Source organism: Hydra vulgaris, chromosome 15 (assembly GCF_038396675.1).
Source record: "Hydra vulgaris chromosome 15, alternate assembly HydraT2T_AEP".
Taxonomy (NCBI): domain Eukaryota; kingdom Metazoa; phylum Cnidaria; class Hydrozoa; order Anthoathecata; family Hydridae; genus Hydra; species Hydra vulgaris.
Window position 1 is genome coordinate 7,362,325 of NC_088934.1, and position 22,676 is coordinate 7,385,000.

Below are 22,676 nucleotides of genomic sequence, written 5' to 3' on the forward strand. Positions count from 1 at the left end.
TGTATATATGAATATATATATATATATATATATATATATATATATATATATATATATATATATATATATATATATATATATATACACACACACACGCATATATATATATATATATACATAAATACATATTTTATCTATACTAAATATATTTAAATTTTTGACAATTTTTTCTATATTACATATATATATTTTTTGACTTTTTCTATATTAAGTGTTTTTTGTAATATATATTATATAAACTTTTCAAAACGATTTTCAAAATAATATTAAACCATACCTTTGAAATGTATATTAGAAATTAAATAACTTTTGTCATATGATAAAAAATAACAACGAAAATGTAAGAAATAATATAATTTATTTCTTTTCAATTTAATGAATCATAGCCTGAACACAATTATTTCTTAACAACTTAATGTTTCATTAGCTGAACACCAACAGATAAAAATTGTTCATAATAAAGCTGAGCTGTGCCGCAACGAGCAGTGTCGTATTGTTGAAAACACTGCGTGATGTTCTAAAATAAACCGTCACGGATTTTTAAAATATAAAGTACAAATTAAGAAAAATATCTTCCATATAAAACATAAGATTTTAAGATATATATAAAAATACATTGCTGTCTAGATCTCTCCCAATCCTATTTACATCTTTTATCTATCTCAAACATAATTTGAAATGTAAAAATAAAAAATGATCAAATCTTTTAGATGCATTGCTTCATTTAACAAATTTAAGCCTGGCTTAGCGAGATTATAGAATGCAAAATATATTATTTTGTCCGTCTTTCAAGGAGCAACAATTACGTCTGTCAAGAACGCAAAGAAAACACCATCGAAAGAAATTGTTCATATCCAAGTTCAACCCGACCGATCCTGTTTATGTCATATTTCATAAATGATTTCGTCAACATCTAGAAAACGTTCAGTAAATTGAAGACAAAGATTGAAGACATCAAACACACAAGTATAAAAACTAAAATACTTTTTAACAAATAATTGTATTACAGAAACAAATCACGGAAAACATTTAAACATTCTTTATTATTAAATAATTATTAATTATAATTTAAATTAAACGCTAGCCTTTGACAAATTTTATATGGTTAAATATGTCAACATAAACTACGGATTTTAGTAAGAAGTTAAAGTTATAATTCAGATTGCACGTCCATTTTTAGTCTTACATTTAACCATTTGAAAAAAATAAATATTGAAGGGTTATAAAATACCAATTTAAAAAGGTTATAAAACCACTCTAGTGTTTGTTTTAATATGATAAATAGAAATTAAAATAAAGTTTTCAAATAAAATAAATCTAAGGTTTAGATTTAAAAAATATGAATTTTTGGATATCATCAATTAATGAGTCCGAATAATTTTTTCCACTCCGTTACCGTAACATCCATGTATTCATTAGGGTTATGACTTTTTTTCAATCCTTTATTGTAGTTTGCTGAACTTTTACCTAAAAAACATGAACTGTTATTTGCATATCTTTTGAAAAAAGTTCACACCGCCATTAAAAAATCGATTTTGACATAAGTACTACTATGTAACACATAGTGTAAGTACATAATGGTTTGATTTTGACATAAGTACTACTATGTAATACATAGTAGTAGTTATGTCAAAATCGATTTTTCAATGATGGGGTGAACCTTTTTCAAAAGATATGCAAATAATAGTTTATTTCGTGCTTTTTAGGTAAAAGTTCATTAAACTACAGTACAGGAGCATGGGGTTGAAAAAAAGTTATAACCCTAGTATTCATATTTGTAAATTATTTTAATTTTTATAAAAAAAAATTGACATAAAAAATTGAATTTATATGACAATGTCTACTCCAATTAGTGACATTTGTTAACAATTTAATATTCAATAGCAAAATACTCGAAACTAAATTTTAGATTCACGGGAAATTTTGGTATACATATAAAGTCAGTACATTGTCTTTATAAAAAAAGTAAAGCATCTTTTAAAAAAATCAGTTAAGTAGACAGAAATTCGTTTAGAGTTTAAAGTGTACAAATACTGTCCGCTCCGTTACCGGAATAACAATAATTACACATTATTAATGTGATGAACTTCGTGACCGCTCACAACATTAATTACTTCAACCAACGAGACAGTCAAATTTTAATTAAAAAAGTCCAGAGCGATGATATTGTTGCATAAGTGTTGAATTTGGTGATCATTGTATTGGCCGACATAGTACTTTCATCACTTTTCAAATTCTGCAGAATTAAAAAAGAAATTTTTTGCATCATGGAAGTCATTGATTGTAAATTAATTATTATAGTATTATAGAAACAAATAAATTACCAAAGAAAAAATACAAAAATGTTTTTTTTACCATGTTAGTGCTTTTAGGAAACATATATCGATGTAAATCGTTGTATGCGCAAACTGTAGCACTCTTACAGAAGCAACTTAAAATTCGATACAAAACACTAAATTTTCTGTCTGTGTGCAGCTGATGAAATTTCATAGTACCCGTAATACTTTCAATATTTTGGTAGTAAGTAATTTTTGATCCCTCGATAAAGTAAAACTTTATTAATGAATGTCCAGTGTTAATAAAAATGAATAACTTTTCTGCATCTGGAAGGTCACAACCCATATTAACCAACCGATCTGCCTTACTTTTCACAGACCCTCCTATTGCATTTGGTGCTCTTTTGCCATGTCCATTTTCAAAAACGTTCCAATTGGCTGAATAAATTTTTTATTCGTATTGTTGAAAATAAGAAAAAGTTCTGCTTATTCCTATACTGTGTGGTTGGAACAAAAAAAAGATCAGTAATTTGTTTAATCTAACTTGAGTTCCATTAGCACGGGTTTCAGATGTGCCCATACAGAAAGAAGATCATCAGTCAAAGAGTCAGATATAACTGTAAATGACTGATGTTCATTCATTTTATAAATTACTCCTGTATGCTATGTAGTTTGTATGTTACTTGTTCCAAAATATGAAGATTGAATTGCACACATAGCTCTCAGAAAAATCTATCCATAACAATAACAATAAACAATATGCAAGTTTAGAGGATGCATATATTTGGGGCCATAACGAAATTGTGTTCATAAAACATTTTATACAACAAAAAACGTATGTGCCGAAATAATGAAGTTTGATTGTCTTGTTTTAGCCAATTAAGTAACTTTCTTTTGAAAGCATCACGTGCTTGCGTGTTTCAATAAAACCTATCAAGCATTGTGAGTTTTCTGTTTGATTTCTACGCTTTGACGTGCATAACAAGTTTCAAAAGTTTCAAAAAGAAACAATTTAATATAAAAATTAAATTGTTTCTTTTTGAAGTAAATTTAATAAAATTAAAGGAATTAAGAGGCCGGGTGAATAAAAATTAGGAATTGCTTTTACTTAATAATTGGTCAACTTTACGTGAACAAAAACTTTAGCAATTTTTGTTAAGTTTTTATTTATGTAAAGTTGAACAATGACTGAGTAAAAGCAACTGCTTATTTTTATTCATTCGGCCTAAGACAGGCCCGTAGCAACCGGGTGGGCAACAGGGGCATTTGCCCCCCCCCCCCAATAATTTTTCAAATAAATAATTTTGAAGAAATTAACGGTAAAAAAAAAAGTCCTTAAAACTATTTCGAGGTAGTACTGCCCCCCCCTAATATAATTTTTGTTCCTACGGCCCTGTAAGATAAGTCATAATGAAAGCATTAGATTTTTAAACATAAGATTAGGCTTACAGTATAAAACTATAACTAGCATTCTATTACCTATGTTTTTATATGATTCTTATCTCGATGTTTTTATGATTCTTATATTATATACGATTCTTAATCAGAATAAAACTTTTAACTACTATTATAGATATATATATATATATATATATATATATATATATATATATATATCTATACACATATATACATACATATATATATATATATATATATATATATATATATATATATATATATATATATATATATATATATAAACATAAAATTTTTTTTTAGAGTTAACTATTACTTTAAAGATAAAAGAATGTCTGGTAAAAAGAAGTTTGTGTGTTTGTATATATATGTAAAAATATATACAATGACCAGAATACTCTACTTTTGCGCTCTCCTGCGTAAAAAAGAGTATTTTCGTCATCCTTTTTTAAGTTTGTAAATATTTATTATTTATATATATTTTTACATTTATATATTTTATGTATATATAATTTTATTTTTTTGTAAATAAATATAATTTATGTGTTATTAGCGGAAAAATGCACATGCATAATTTGTTTTTAATTAAAACATTTTTAAAACTGTACACTTATACACTAAATAACTTTTAAAATTTTCAAGTTTTTTTGAATTATAATAGATTTTATTTTAAAAACATATATACTTATTCTTACATATAATAAGTATATAAATTTTTATATTTTTTTATAAGCAGGAAAAAAATAATTATTTAATAAAAATTTGGCGCCTGGGTGAAAATCACTTATGTATATATATATATATATATATATATATATATATATACATATATATATATATATATATATATATATATATAAATATATATATATATATATATATATATATATATATATATATATATACACACACACATATATATATACACACATATATATATATATATTAGAGTGGTCCAAAAAATTGAAAGGTGGAAAGTTAAGTCCGGTTACATTTGCTTCTATTCACCATACGGACCATTTTGGCCAATTTTAAAAAATTTTTAAACGTAACTAGGGGTGGCGCAATTTTGAACAATAAATGTTGTTGCGATGGAAGAAACAAGAAATAATAAAAAATTTAGTTTCTTCAGCAAGAAGATTGTTACAAAAAAAAAAAACGAAATAAAATATCATGACTTAAAGAGGTTCTAGTTATTCTGAACTTAATTCACATATTGTGATGTAATGCGTTGTTTATTTCGAGACTTTTTTCAACAGACGCTTTGATGGCTCTGGAAAGGCTTTCCGATGAGTGCTGACAACCTGCAGGAGGTATTGCTTTTGGTTTTTGTTTTTCGTTATCGAAGAGTTGAAGGTCTGGATTAAAGCAGCCCCTCTCTCCGCACAGTCATTAATTACTTTCATTTGCCTGGCAGTTTTCCTGAACTGAATATAAATTGGATCCATTTGCCAAAGGTCGGGTGGCATCGAAAGAAAAACTTAAGCCTTCTCTTCTCCGTTGTCAATGAGAAGGTCGAAAAGATGAGATGTTTGGCTTGTAACGTATGATTTCAATGGGTTTTCTAACTTGAATGTTTTGCCATCATTTATCTTTGGTGACGTTTTCCTTTTGACACGTTTAAGATTCTGAACCATGGCGGTTTTTGTATGAACATCAACGCAGGGGTCAAGAAAAGCCAAGCCAATCAAATGTTCTGAAAAATACCATAGGTGTCTTTTGAAGGCTGTCATTGCTGCATCTCTAACAACATTGTTGCAGGTATAATCATTCAAAAGTCTCAACAGTCTCAAGTCATTATATGGGGGTCTTTCTGCCAAGCAAGCTTCATGCCAAAATTTTACATAGACTAGAGCAACAAACAGGCTGATGTCGGTCAAAGCTTCTCTTTCATGAGCAGTGAGAGTTACTTGATTCTTGAAAAGAAGAATTTTGATGGAATAGATGCCATTTGCCATCCACCTGGTGTGGTGCATGGCTCCAGGTGCTCGAAATCTCACTTCTTCTTTTGGGCAACCACCAAGAAAGATGATACAATTGTAGAAGCTCGCCATAATCTTGGCGAGCTCTTTTTTTTCTTGGCGTTGGTGATGGCTTTTTACAGCTTCTTTGTAGTATGCAACCATTTCATTGCGGATATCAGTCATGGATCCACTGAAGAGCCTTTCATCAGTAGCATCATATTTGCCTTGGTCAAATGTTGGCTATTCTTTTTGAAATTGTTTGTATAAACCTACATCAGGTCCAGTGGTAGTTCCAAGATATATGGATGCAAATATGCTGGAAAGTATAACTTCGAAAAAATGGTGGCGACATGCTATCCACACAAGGTCTTTCTTGAGAGTTTTTTCAATAATTGTGAAAGCTCCAGATTTTAAGCCAGTGTTTGAGGCTGTTGTATTGAACACAAGCCCACATATTTTGTCTTTAAGATGCCAATTATCCAATAGTTTAAGACAGGCACTAGCTTGCTCCTCACCTGTTCCCCGTATGATTTTGGGAACCCCAAGTAACTTTTCTTCTCCAGCTCCAGAAACTAGGATTGCAATTCTGTCTACCTTTACATTTGTTTGGACAATATCTATTAGGAATTTTCCATCCCAGTGCAACAGAAGTGGTACCTGAGTCAAATATGATTTTTGGTCCTCGACTGCCTTGGGCTTGCATGTACCCATTCTAGAATGATAGATAATGCTGCGAGAAACTGAAATGCTATCCAGATCATGTCCAAGGGCTTGAGCAGCTGCAGCAATAACATAAGTAGCTTGCCGATCACTAATGTTAACGCAGTCAAGTGTGAGGTTCAAGTCTGGAGTCAGAATGTTATTCTTTGCCCTTTTTGGAGCTGAGTGAGCCTTATAACCTGATAATGAACTGAGTAGCCTTGTGGAAATGCTGAAAAGTTCATTATCTGATACAAATTCAGTTTCAGAAGCGAAAGAGCTGGAAGATTGTTCTGACAGTAGAGTTGAAGCAACCACTTCTTGGTTATTCCTGGCATCTTCAACATCCCTTTCTTTTTGTTTTAAATGTTTTTCTGCTCATTTAATTTTTCAAGATTCCTGTTGGGCCAAATGCTTATCCATACCTCCAAAACTGGAACTGGAGAGATCTTCTTGCTGGGATACCAGAAACACATTGTCTTCCTCATTGTGCATAATCTACAATGCATCTGATCTTGCAACATCAAAAAGTTCATGTAAATCATTTTTGGAAATTTCTTTTTTCATTCTGTATCACTCGAAATTTTTTGTGCAACTATTTTTTAATGACTTGTAGACATTATGTAACTTCAGCAATTTTTTGGCAGCATATCTAACTGGTGTAGTCGGTATCCTAGCCTTTTCCAGTAACGAAAGACGGATAATATGGTAACATTGGCACTTGAGTTTAATGATTTCTTTTCTTCCTTGTGATAGTAAAGGAAGTTTGCCAAATAAGATAAAAATTGAAAAACTACATAACATTTTTAGTGTCCGCTAAAATTGTTTAACTTTGCGCCACCTCTAAATATTACTGAATCTGTCTCATTTTTGGCTTAAGGACTCCTCTCATGTATAGAAACAAGAGCAATTATGACCCAAATTGATATTACCAAAAAAAATTTTAACACAGTAACTTGGACCACTCTAATATATATATCTATATATATATATATATATATATATATATATATATATATATATATATATATATATATATATATATATATATATATATATATATATATATATATATATATATACATATATATATATATATGTATATATATATATATATTATATTAAGTTGCTACACTTGCTACAGTCTGGATATATATATATATATATATATATCCAGACTGTAGCAAGTGTAGCAACTGCTACAGTCAGCTCAGTTTTTTTTTCTCTTTTTATTTTTTACATACATTTTTTTTCCTCATGCAAAAGAGAAAAATAATTTAAGTAAGATATGGAGGTTACAAGTAGTCAAAATGCCCATAAAATTTTGAAAGAATGCCAAACATTTTGCAGCATATCAACTTAAATTGAACTGAGAGTTAAATAAAATGGCAAATCAACTATAGCAACTGTAGCCAAAGTCAATTTGTCATATTTTGAAACAACTCTATACATACCCCCAATAATTTATTTTATATTCAGGCTAATTAACTGCTATTTTTTTATTAACAAGAAGGTCTTGCGTAGTAACTGAAAGTTATCAAGCGAGAACCTGTAGCAAAAAAAAAAAAATACTCTGTGTGAATTAACTATTAGTCTCTGTGTTAAGGTGTATGTTACAAAAATGTTATAGTACCAGGAAGTTACTGTTTTTGGAAAACCAATGATATAAATTCTCTTTCGAAAAGTGTTTTAGATGTCATGATGACTTGTTATACAAGTTATCAGTAAGAGAGTCAAATAGCAAAGCAAAGACAGTTATATTTAATAAAAATCTAACCTTAACATTTTATGAAAAAACTTGCTTAACAACAAATGGAACTCTTTTGTTGTTTGACTTTAGTCCACGTTATCAAAAACATACAAAATAATGAATTCAGAAAGCAAAACGTTTTTTTCTGAAAATACTTATAATCTTCTTCTTAATCACCCTGAAACTTCTACTATCTCAAACGTTAGCAAGACTGGTGATTTTATTAAACTTGCTGTCACATAATGGAAAACTTTAAATCTAAAAAGTGTGGGCATATATTTTAGGTTCAATAATGATCAAAAAGCTTCCTCAGAGATCTAAATGATAAACGAAAGAAAGTTGATTTTGGATTTTTGCAATGCATCATTATGCATGAAAAAATTTAGAAAATAGGCATAAAATATCAACACATGTCACAAGGCCTTTCACAAATTATACACGTGAGGAAATAGTCTTTCTGATAAAAACGCTATAAAGAGAAACACTTTTGTTACAAATATATTATGTTAGAAAAATTTGTTACAGAACTACTTGAAACAGAATTTAGAAATTTAAGAAAAGTATCTTTAGACATACTTTTTAAGTGTTTTTCGAAACCAAAGAAGTCTCTTGTTTACATTAACATGTATTTTGAAATTATGATTTGCTTAGCGAATATGAAATTTTGACCAGTATAATGTTTTATTTTTTTAAACTTTGGTCAATATCCAAAATAATTTGAAATAGGTGGATTAAAAAGTCCTTTTGGTAATACTGTTTGGTAATACGGTACATCCAAGACTGGCGCGGATGGTGTGTGATACCCTCCACCCAGCCCCTATTAATGAATTTTAGTTCATTATGTCTGCAAATTTAAGACTATTAGACAAGCAAATTGGCATATGTAGATCATAGTACAGACAACAAACTTGGACTTTAAGTACTGTCAGCAAATGTGAAAAGTGAGGACCAATTTTTTTTTTTTTTAGACAAAAAAATATTTATGGCATTTTTGTTACAATCAATAAAAATCCTGGATCTGCCCCTGATATATATATATATACACACACATGTATATTATCATAAAACAGATATAATTCATGGCGTTTAATTTTTTAACAGCTGATGAAAATGATCTTTTAGCACTAGGTAAAATTTTGTTTCATGTAACTTTTATTTATACTAAGCATTATACTTGTTTAGACACAAATATATATATATATATATATATATATATATATATATATATATATATATATATATATATATATATATTCCTACTTTAAGATGACATGCGCAAAAATATTGCCATAAAGCGACAGCGGTTTTTTAAGCAAAACAAAAAAAACTTTGCGCCACAACAACTTAACCCATATATAAATATAATAGACATAACCCATCATAATATAATTATAATTTCACCCACCATAAAACTTCTCTTTTAAAATTAAAACCATCTATCATATCACTTGTCTGCAGAGAAAATTTTATTTTAACTTTTTTCTTTTGTTGATTTTGCATTACACACTCACGTTAGCGTAATGGTAGTGGATCCTTTAAGCGAAAAGTTTAAAAACAAAAAGATGTTAAAGAAAATTTTTTTAAAAAATCAAAAGGTTTAAATCAAAACTTTTTTTTTTGTTTTAATTAACTTTATTTGCTATTGCATAATTATATTAATATATATTTAATCTTCATCGCTATCGGCAAACAAATATTGGTTCTAACTTTATCAATGGAAACTGCTATTGTAACTGAAGCTGTAATTTCTTTAAAGTTGTGATCTCTTTAATGTTGTATTACGCTATTTAGCAACACCAACAACTGGTGTTTTTTTGTATCACAACAGGTTACCGAAAACAGGTATATTGATATCCAGTTTTTTTATGTGATATGACTTTTTATTTTTTAGATATTATATCATAACTTGTTTACTTTTCTTATTTTAGATTTATGACATATTTGTGCATATTAGAGAACTATATTAATATTTGTTACGTTGTGTTAATTTTGGTTGTAAACATATATACTTCAATTTTCCATTTTTTTCCATTTAGTTTTAATTAACTATGTTTGCTTATGCGATAAACAGGAAGGAGTGGCTTAATACATTTGAGAACCAAAAATATTTCTACCATTATTTTCCACTATTTGCTAAAACCTAATGAAATAAATAGACTACAAAGAGATCAGTATATAAATGGTAGGCGTGAAAGCGACCTACCATGGCCCGTTTCACAGGTCACTACTGCTGAAATATTATTAAAATCTAACTAAATCAGTTTTTTTAATTTTCCACAAACATCTTAAGACGAAAAATTCATGCAGAAAATTGTTAGGACAACGCTTTTTTTAATTTATGACAGAGAGATTTGAGATATTAACGTCTCTGCTTAATTACACACTTAAAAGGAAAATAATTTTTTTTTCTTGAAAAATAAATATTGTGAAACCATATTTTATTTAACTAGGTGCGTGGGAAAGAAGATTAGGGGGGGGGGGGTTTAGAAATAAATGTTTATTAAATTTAACAAATCAAAATCTTTTAAAAGCCAACAATTTTTAAAGCCTTATTAAAGTTTTATCTTATTAGTAACTGATATATTAAAAATAAATTTTTTTTAAAGCTTTCAATACTGTTCTTTTATTGATAACAAGTAATAATTCATATGCAATAAGAAGGGGAGGGGAGAGGGAGTCAGAAAAAGATATTATTTTTAGGCGTCCAACCCCAGGGTTTAATTAAAAATATAAAGTCAATTTAAAGTTATAAAGTCAATTAATTGTTAACTCAAAACCATGATGAATTATTTTCTTTCTTAACTGAAATAAATACACTAAATATATATAAAATAAAGTATATAAATGGTAGGTGTGAAACAGTCCAAACGTGACCCGTTTTATAGGTCTAGACAGCTAGTATGTATAAATGGTAGGTGTGAAACAGTCCAAACGTGACCCGTTTTATAGGTCTAGACAGCTAGTATGTATAAATGGTAGGTGTGAAACAGTCCAAACGTGACCCGTTTTATAGGTCTAGACAGCTAGTATGTATAAATGGTAGGTGTGAAACAGTCCAAACGTGACCCGTTTTATAGGTCTAGACAGCTAGTATGTATAAATGGTAGGTGTGAAACAGTCCAAACGTGACCCGTTTTATAGGTCTAGACAGCTAGTATGTATAAATGGTAGGTGTGAAACAGTCCAAACGTGACCCGTTTTATAGGTCTAGACAGCTAGTATGTATAAATGGTAGGTGTGAAACAGTCCAAACGTGACCCGTTTTATAGGTCTAGACAGCTAGTATGTATAAATGGTAGGTGTGAAACAGTCCAAACGTGACCCGTTTTATAGGTCTAGACAGCTAGTATGTATAAATGGTAGGTGTGAAACAGTCCAAACGTGACCCGTTTTATAGGTCTAGACAGCTAGTATGTATAAATGGTAGGTGTGAAACAGTCCAAACGTGACCCGTTTTATAGGTCTAGACAGCTAGTATGTATAAATGGTAGGTGTGAAACAGTCCAAACGTGACCCGTTTTATAGGTCTAGACAGCTAGTATGTATAAATGGTAGGTGTGAAACAGTCCAAACGTGACCCGTTTTATAGGTCTAGACAGCTAGTATGTATAAATGGTAGGTGTGAAACAGTCCAAACGTGACCCGTTTTATAGGTCTAGACAGCTAGTATGTATAAATGGTAGGTGTGAAACAGTCCAAACGTGACCCGTTTTATAGGTCTAGACAGCTAGTATGTATAAATGGTAGGTGTGAAACAGTCTAAACGTGACCCGTTTTATAAGTCTAGACAGCTAGTATGTATAAATGGTAGGTGTGAAACAGTCCAAACGTGACCCGTTTTATAGGTCTAGACAGCTAGTATGTATAAATGGTAGGTGTGAAACAGTCCAAACGTGACCCGTTTTATAGGTCTAGACAGCTAGTATGTATAAATGGTAGGTGTGAAACAGTCCAAACGTGACCCGTTTTATAGGTCTAGACAGCTAGTATGTATAAATGGTAGGTATGAAACAGTCCAAACGTGACCCGTTTTATAGGTCTAGACAGCTAGTATGTATAAATGGTAGGTGTGAAACAGTCCAAACGTGACCCGTTTTATAGGTCTAGTTTTATAGACAGCTAGTATGTATAATAGCTACAACAAACATGTTGCAATCTATAATATATACAATGTTACTTCTATAATATATTTTTCTTTCGAAAATTTATTAAGTTTGTCACAAAGTAATTGTATGTTCTCATATTTTGTGCAATTTCTTACACAGATATGCGTCTCTATCTTTAGCAGACGGTTTGTGGACAAAAAATGGACACTAACAAGTAAATGTCGTATATGAAATATTGAATTTTTCATGAAGGTTTATTAACAAATCGAGTAGTGGCCGCTTTTGTTTTTTATCTTTATTTTTATTACTGTCTGTTTTTTTCCTGTAGTTATTCTAGAATTATCATCACGTGTAAGAAACTCCCTGATCAAATCCGATGGTAATCGCTGTTTGAAGTTGTAATTTTTGACAAAAAAGAAGAGTTGGGGTTTTAATACCATCTGATAAATTAAACATCCTGTTTGTTTTGTTTGTAAGAGAATTATTTTCTACAGAAGAAGTAGACAATCTACCAGTGGTTGTAGGTAAATTTGCTTGTGAACCACGCAAGGAACATTTAAGCTTTAACCAAGGCTTTTTTTATTTTCTCCTGAACATCTAGTCGGTTCCAACTTGCCCATCAATGTTTTTATTTGTCTATAAGTTTTTGTTTTTTGGTAAGAAACCTTTGCTCTACCTTTTTGTTTGCAATTTGTTATTGCTACTCAACTCACGTTCTGATGATGATGTCTAATGTTCTGATGTAAATCCTAATACTTACAATTAAAAAAATTACCTAATTTCTTACAACCCCATGAAAGTAAAAGAAAGCAGCGTATATACATTGCAACTTTATTATATTTCAATGCTGCAATGAATCCCTAACGGTTGACATGTTTACTCAATGCAGAAAATGGCATTGTTGAAATCAATTGATTTGTTTTGTCATCGTAATTTAAATAAATAAAAACTTCTACTATGGATGTCACTCTTTTTTTTAAATTGATTTATACTACAATATTTTAAGGGAGTATAGGTACCCTCGTTATCAAATCTAATATAAGTATAAAAAACCGTTAAAAACAAAACAAATAATCAATGCAATATCAATTTGAATCAAATTCTTTTAATTCAAATATCCAAACATAGGTTTTGAAAAGGAAAACAGTCGTGATCTTCTGTCATCCTGAACGTCATGAATGTGCACTTTCAGACTGCGGTCTGACTGCAGTCTAAAGGTGCACATTTATGACATTGTATTTCAAATGGCTCCCTCACTTTTCTGTTAAAATTCTTGACCTCTACCTAGAGTATTTTTATTGTTCCATGCAAAATTACCATGACAATCTTTTAAATGTTCCGCTTTTGCTGAATAATCCTATTTTCCTTTGTACGTACTTTTTTGATGTTGGTAAATACGAGATAAGATTTTAAATTTTGTTTTACCAATATAACATTTTTTGCAAGAGCATTCAAGTTTGTACACACCTGGATAAGAATTTATAGGAACAGCAGGTTTATTTTTTGTGGTAGGTATATGTTGTAGACTTTTAGGTGATTTAATGAACCTGATTTTTTAAAAACTTTTCTTAACTTCGGGCTAATTCCTGGAATCCACGGTAAAAATTATTTTTTGATGGAATGGATAAATGCTGAATTTCAATATTTTGTGTTTTATTATGTAAATTTTCTTTAGTGGTTTTTATGTCTTCCTGGCTTGTTTTTTTATAACTATTTAAAAATATGAAAAAATCAAAAAATCAGTGGATATTTTTACGCCATAACATTTTTCCAAAATCATTACGTTTGAGATATCGAACAAAATCGAAATATGCACTTAAACTAACAGAAAAATATAAATATAATCTACTATGTCATATACTCCCTTGAAATATTGTACACACTGAAAAAATGTTGAGAAACCGCTCAACAAAAAATGTTGATTCGAATTTCCAACAATATATATTGATTATAACACAACATTAATGTTGAGAAATGAGCTTTTAAATGATAAACTTTGTTAAAAAATTAAATTCAACATTATTTGTTGAGGTTAGACAGCTATACACTGCCATTTTGGAAAATATATAGCGCAGGCTTTCTTATATATTCACAAGGCTTGTGGTTCAGATTATTAGAAATTTTTTTTATACAAAACATCCTTACATAGTTATTTTTAATGTATCAATATCATTTGTCAATAATTACACTGATAAACAAATATAATTTTATTGTGCAAATCTTTTTAACTAGGTGGTTTTTTAAAACAAATTAAATATGCTGATTTCAAATATGCAAACCATTTTTCACCATCACGTCAAGTTGTAAAGATATTTGGGTTCAAATCTTTAGTATTTAAGGTAAAGTCCCTAATATTGTCGAAAAAAAAGTTATTCAAAAGTATGTCAACCTGGGTCTCAAAAGAAGCGTATTTTCATAGAGATTTTAGAAAAGATAAATATTTTTACTTAAAATTTATTGACAAAAAAATTATGTGAAAAAATGCTAAAGACTTTAAAAAAAATTTTAACAAAATGTTTCTCAGCAATAATACAAAAAGTACTTATTTTTATTACAAACAAATACCATTTTTAAAAGTCATAACTCTTGTTATGCTAATATACATCTGTTGGCACTTTGTTATAGTCAAGATTTGAAAGTGTAAGGCTACAATAATATATTGGAACCTAAGTGAAATACAAAAACTGCAATCCATCGGCTTCAATGGGGACTTTCCAAAAATTGGTTCTAAACAGATTTATGTAGGTCTTAGCCAGGTGTCTTGTAACAATCTTGCCCTTAATGGGTTATTTGGTCTTATTGAATACTTCTCTGCAGATTTCTTTTGCACTTTATGTTTAGCACCCAAAGAAACAATTTAACTTAAAACATGAGTCTGATATTGAAATGGTGTAAAAAAAACTTGCTGCTTGATATATAAAATTACCTGGTTTTAATATGGTTGAAAATTATGTTCTTGATCCAGAGCATACACTACTAGAAGGTGTTGTACCTTTTGAACTTGGTTGTATTCTTGACCATTTAATAAAAATAAAATATTATTTCTCATTATTGGATTCAAATACTTGCATGCATCAATTTTTTGATCATAATTCAGTTGAAAAATCTAAAAGACCACCCACAATTTGCAAAGTTGAAAAACCAGGAAGAGGTCTTTCACCTTCAATGAAGGCAGTTTAAATGTGGTCTTTGCTTAAGTATTTGCCTGTGATTATTGGTAGATTTGTACGTGAAGATGATGGGTGCTGGCTTTTTTTGTTAAATTTATGTGAACTTGTAGATTTAATATTTACTCCTAAGTTTACCAAAGGAATGATAGCATAGTCATTATATCTGATCATCTATTGGATTTTAAGGATCTGTTTAAAAAGTAGAAAAGTTGCGTCCCACACATTACTTCCTTGTCCACTTTCCTACAATTATTATAAAAAATGGACCTCTTGTTGGAATGAGTTGTCTTTGATATGAGATGAAAAATACATTTTTAAATAAATCTGCAAATGTTGCTTGCAACTTTATCAATATTTGCAAGACTCTAGCTTATCGCTATCAGTGTAACTCATTTTACTCACATTTTTCAAAGCAACATTTGAGAACTATTATCACTGTAGGTAATCTGAACTTATGGTTGCAAGTCTTGTTGGTACTTACCATGAATGTATTTGCATTGAACTTGGTATAGAAAAGACAGAAATAATCTGTATAGCATTGAAATTGAATATTAATATTGCAAAGGCCATTGCTTTGTGATTGGTTGCCAAATAAATGGTGATCTAGTATTTGGAGAGGTGGTAGCATTTGTTAGTTTACCTTATACTGATAAATGGTACATTGTGTTGCATTTATGCATTACAGAATATTTTAGTAGCCATCTTCATGCATACATTATGTCTCAGAGTTTGCCTGCAGAACTTAAATGTATATCCTTTGACAGCTTATGTGGCCATAATCCCCCTTTTAATTATTTGCAACCTGGTAAAGATAACAAAAATCTTATTTGACTTCCTTACCATATTGTGTGTTAAAGACTGTGTTAACTTAACTGTTAATTTTGTTATTGGATTTTGAAATAAATATAATACTCTTAGTTTGAAATTTTGTTATTCTCATTAATTATTTGATATTAGTTCTATGATTACTTTTGTTCAATTTTTAATAAAAATTACAAAATAATATTTAATAACTTTATTTTGTTTTAAATTTGTAATGATGCATTACATTGAATGTGATACAACATTAGTTACTATTAGTATTATTAAAATCTTGTTTAATATTAAAATACATAAATAATGTATTTATTAAAAAATTACAAGTAAATTCAATTTTCATTATGTTATTTTTAGTTTATTTTCTTTTGCCAAAAAAAAAAAGGATGTTTTTTTAAAGCATTTATGGTGTCTGGAGGCAATATTTTAGATGAAGTCATGCATAGAATTCGTGGTATATTTTATTTTATAGTTTACGTGGATATAATTATTACTAATTATTTAAATGAATTGTTTTTTAATATTAGTTAATATATATTTCACTACTATTTCTTAAAAACATGTTAATAATAAATATATTTGACTGTAAAATATTTAGTGTGGTAATGTCCTGGATAAAATCAAGTGGTAAAATAATTAATTACAATTAATGCTTTAAAATAGTTTTGTAAATAATTACATTTTTTTTCAAGTTAACAATTGGTCTTTTTTGTATAGTTTGTAGTTTGATGAATAAAAATGTATAGACTATAGTTATTTTGATAACAAATTAATTTTAGTGAGCGTGTGCTTCCTAATTATTTTAAAAAACATTTTTGTGCAGGCTTATGCAATAAAGGAGTTATTATGTAACTATACAAAGGGAGGATCTAAAATAGTTGAAAAGCTCAAACAAAGCATCTACTACACAGGATCAGAACATATTTTAATGATTAAAGTTTTGGAAAAATATCTGATGAAAAATTGTTTTATGTGAGTGCGCAACATTTTTATGTTATTGAGTAAGTGCGCAACATTTTTATGTTATTGAGTGAGTGCGCAACATTTTTAACTTATTGAGTTTTGATGTTTAAAATTATTTTTGTAACTTTCTTATTCAGTTCAAATTTTTTTTTAAATATTCTTTTAAATTTTTTACTCGAATTTTTTTAGCCAAAATGATCCTAGTTCCAAAGAAATGACAAATTTGGCAAAGAGTGCTGTCATGGAATTTCCAGTTCTTTTTGCAAATCCACACCAAATGGATATGTAAACATTAATTAGTATAGTTGTGTTTTTTCCAACGTTAATTGTAAGACTAAGCTTCAACTAGCTCTTTTTTTTAAAGGAAGAAATCTAGTGTGTGAAGGGTGCCACATCTAGTGTGTGAAGGTTGCCACTGGATATCTTGCACAATATATTCATGAATAAGTTTCATGAAAAATTTCATATCTCATTCATGAAATTTTGGAAACATAGTAAAATGAAAATAACAATTTTGCAAATACAACAAAACTTTGCAAAAAAAAAATTCTGTTATTATTATTATTATTATTATTATCACTTCGTTATTTTTAGATAAGGAAAGAGTTTGCAGTAATTGCAGGTGAATTTCTTTCTTTGCGAATTGCTTGGTTATCTTTATGTCAAAAGATTATGCTTTACTCTGAAAACAAGCTTAAAGATAACTCTACTATCCAACAAATGTTCAAAGTGTATCTATCCAATGAGAAGGCCTTGCAAAAAAATATCTATCAGATGAATAAGATGAAGATATACAAGTTATAGGAGTTATTAAAGTATAACTAATTACTACATAAGACAAAATTTACTTTATCTTTTGTAAACAAAAAGACTGAGTTATCGCTATTGCTGTTGCCACACATATTATTACTATCATTGCAACGAAGCGTAAAAGCTCCTAGAGTCGAAAGGGATGTTTGTAGATATGAATGAGGCAAGTTTAAATCATTTTTAAACCAATTAAATCATTTAAAAGTCACTCAATAATTTTCAAATTGTCTTATAAATTATAAATCTAAATTTATTTTCATTCATACAGGAGCAGATGAGTATCCCTGAAGCAGTTGCTTATTTGCAAAAAAACATATGAGCTAGCATAGACAACCTTCCTACTTTTTCATCTGAATAAGATTTATTATATCAAATTGGATGCTCGAGCCATTAAAGTTCGTGATGCAGCTTGTTTTTGTGATGCGGTAGAATTTTTGTTAAAGTGTTTTTATGTGTTTAATTTATCGTATCCACACGAAATTAAGCCAGTTATTAAGGTCTGCTCGAACATGTTATGCAGATGAATGTTTCGATCGGAAAAAGTGCTGCTTTATCAGATTTCTTGAGAGCAATGGTTTAAAAGTTGCACAAAAGAACTACAAATAATTTTATTTATTAATTTAAAAAAAAACACTAATTAAATTTTGTAGATATTTTTTGTTTTTTATTCTGAAGCATTAAGCATTATTACTTTGTTATTAAATTAATGAGACTATCGAAATACAGACCAGAGAGATCCCATATACATGTTACACCTAACACTCTATTGAATAGAATGGAATGACTCCTTGTTTGTCCATGCGATTGCTAATCTCGTGCTTTTATTAAAATTCAGTTAAGAGCTAATTTGATAGATACAATATTGTACATTTGTGTATTTTCTTTTAATTTCAAAAAAGGCATTATAAGCCTTCAAGAAAAATTTAAAATAATTACACATGCAAGAATGTTTATTAAGCAAAAATGCCAGAATTGATTTTTAAATGCAGGCATGAAAACAAGTTTCTCCTAAAAAACTATAAAAATAAGTGAGCTCAAAAAAAATCTATATATAATAAATCCCCTCTTAAAAATAAATTTAAAAAAAAAAGCAGAAGTAAACAATTTTAAAGAACTCTTTTTATAATAATGTCAACATATTCCATTAATGTGTGAAAATTTTCAGTAGTTAAGACATTAATGACTTTCTGTAATTTAATTTTTGGTATAAATTAAAGTTTCATTAATTTGATCATTCATTTCTGATGATGATGACATATATATATATATATATATATATATATATATAATTCTATAGTTTGTTGCGTTTGGGAAGCACGGAAGGAAAAAAGTGATTCTTACTACAACATATACGTCACTTTTAATTACTTTTGACTTTTGTCCAACATTTGCGTGTTGGACGAAAGTCAAAACCATTAATTTAATTACAAATTAATCGTTTTTTAAAAAAACCACAAAAACGCAAATTTAATTGACCAGAATGTTTTTAAAACATTCTGAATGTTTTTAACAATATAAACAATGTTTTTATTTTTATTTTTTTTAATAAAATGTTTTTATTTTAATTTTTTTTACTGTAAATCATGCGCGGAGTGTTGCTACATCGACTATCTTATAGCCTGACTCGCAAGGGAGTGCTGCTACATTGACTGACAAATAGCCTAATTCGCAAGGAAGTGCTGCTATATCGACTGACAAATAGCCTGACTCGCAACGGAGTGCTGCTACATCGACTGAGGGTTTGATTGGGGCAGGCAGTCTATCAATTAATAAAAAAAAAATTCCGGTCTTGCATTTTAATTTTTACTTTTTGTCAACAAAATATGGAAAAAACTTTCGGACAACATATAAGAGTTCTATATATATATATATATATATATATATATATTATATATATATATATATATATATATATATATATATATATATATATATATATATATATATATATATATATATATATATATATATATATACATATATATATATATATATAATGTATATATATACATATATATATATATATATATATATATATATATATATATATATATATATATATATATATATATATATATATATAGGAGAAATTATTTTACCTAGGGTTCAATTTTTGTTAATGCCAAATTTAAGGCCCCAGACTTTTCTAAAAATGGTGAAACTGATATGATCACATCTCTATACTAATTATTTTGTAATAATATAGGTATAATGAATAAAATATAAAAGTCCATCATATATCCAAATCATGATCATCAAAGAAATCCAAATTTACCAATTTACCTTGTGATCAAACAAATTTTTTAAACAAACATATGACCCTAGGTACAAGACTTGATAACCTTAAGAAAAACATCATCTATCAACAAACCTGAGTTGAAAGAAAACTTATTGAACATTGTTTTAGACCATTAAAAAGCATATTTCCAAATATAACTTGCCATAGCAACGCTCTCTGAGAATCAAAATAGGATTTAAAAAAAAATTTATAACTAATCAACCTGACTAAAAAGCATAGCTTAGAGCTTTATAGTTTTCAAATAAAGTTGGGTGACCCTAGATACAAGGGGGTTCTAAGTTAACAAACTATATATATATATATATATATATATATATATATATATATATATATATATATATATATATATATATATATATATATATATATATATATATATATATATATATATAAGGGTGGTCCTTATTTTCGAAAGTTCATATTTTTTCAAAATTATTTGTAATTTTGTTCAGTTACACCAAAACATTAAAAATACAAAATTTCAGCTCAATCCGATAATATTAACACGTGCCGCATTGGCCTTAAAGTTTCATGCATCTGACTGTCTAACATACTATGACCATGCTATGCGCAACTAACCACCAAGTGCATTCTGAATTCGCTACAAGCGCAACTACAAGTCTCTACAAGTTAATTTTGTTTTTACATATTATTTGTTCAATGCTACATTCGTTTTAGTTTCGTACATGAAGTGCATAAGAAAAGACATGCTATATAAGTAATTGATAAAAATGCTAAAATGTCCACTTTTCGGAAAAATATTTATCTAGTTGGAGTGATGAAAAATCAAATCTGCAGTAGTAAATTACCATGTAAAGGAGATGTTTTGAGTGTATTTTTTTATAACATTAGAGTGGTAAATTTAAATCTTAATAATAGCAGTGCTTTAGTTATCGATGAAGTGGTCGTTTTTTGGAAAAAAGTAAGAATCCCAGTTCAAAACCATTCAAACTGTATTTCGAAATTAAAATCTTTGTACGATAATGTCAGAAATTTAGAAAAATCTAAAAATAGAGATACTGAACGGCAGAGAGAAAAAGAAAATGATTTTAAAGAAGATTTAGACAACCTTTTCGATATTGCCACCTTAAAAATGCATTAAATGAGATTAAAATCGCCGAAGATAGAGAATTTTTAATTAAGCAAAAGGAGAAAGGTAGAGTAGGTTGTATGTTGGGAGTAGATATCAAATTATTACGTAAGGTAAAGCGGAAAGAAGAACGCACAGCTGCAGAGTTGAAAAGAAAAGAAGATTTGTTGGAAAATTCTAGTTGTTCGATTGCATATTTTGAAATGGAAAATAAAGAAAACGAAGATTCACCGAAAAAAGTGATAAATCAAGACAACAGTGAAGATGACACATATTTAATATCGGAATCTGAACATGGTCTATCTTCAAACAAGAGAGGACGAAAGAAGTTAATGACACCTCGCCTGGCGGCTGCCTTGGACAAATGTAAAGTGAGTGACAATGCATATTATTTCTGCCGTCCTAGAAGCTCTTAATATAGATATCACCGAGTTTGTTCTCAATAGATCATCTATCAAAAGAAATAGAGAGATTTTGCGGAAAATAAATTATTCATCAATAAAATCGGTAGGAAATGATGCAAATTTTATTGAAGTGCATTGAGATTCCAAATTATTGCCTGATATCACAAAAATTAGAAAATTGATCGGCTTCCTGTGATCGCGGTTGGTTTAGATTTTGAACAATTATTAGGAGTACCTGGAATTGCATCATCAGGAGGATCGGAAGTTTGCTCTGCTGTGTTCCATATCACTGATGAATGGAATTTAACCGAAAAAATTCAAGCCTTTTGTTTTGATACTACAGCATCAAACACTGGACGTATAAAAGGAGCTGCAGTTCTGCTTCAACAATAGTTAGGGCGAGATATTTTGTGGCTTCCATGCCGACACCATATATTTGAGGTCGTTTTGGCTGGTGTTTTCACAAAGACAAAAGCAATTGTAGCATCCGGTCCTGAAATTGCTCAATTCAAAGCACTGAAAGAAAACTGGAAGAATATTGATAAAATGAAATTTTTAGATTATACCAGCGATGAAGCCGTTTATAATGCATTGAAAGATGTAGCGCTCGAAATTATTTATTTTGTGAAACAGAAACTTGCAGAAGAGCAACCACGTGATGACTACAAAGATTTTTTGCAATTGACGCTCATTTTTTTGGGAGATAAAACAAATGTGAGTTTTAGGGCCCCCGGTGCATATCATTTAGCGAGATGGATGTCTAAAGCGATTTATTGTTTAAAACTTTTTTTATTTCGCGATCAAATGAAAATGAGAAAGGATAATTCAAAACTGAATGCAGAAATTTGCGTTTTCGTTGTATACTGCTATGTAGAGGCCTGGTTTTCAGCAATGAATACTACAGGAGCTC

General features: G+C 29.0%; 1 protein-coding gene across 2 annotated transcripts in view; it reads right to left on the minus strand.

Annotated features, from left to right (window-relative positions):
• Positions 1–339: 339 nt before the first annotated feature.
• Positions 340–22,676, minus strand: part of LOC136072117 (programmed cell death protein 6-like) — a 50,940-nt gene continuing 28,603 nt past the window's right edge. Inside the window, exon 6 of one of the 2 annotated variants that reach the window (XM_065820509.1) lies at positions 340–517. In XM_065820509.1, coding sequence (XP_065676581.1) covers positions 413–517 — 105 coding nt within the window. In that variant the 3' untranslated portion in view covers positions 340–412. Of the gene's footprint in view, positions 518–553; positions 914–22,676 lie in introns of those variants that run through there. The other variant, XM_065820510.1, reaches the window with a different exon arrangement.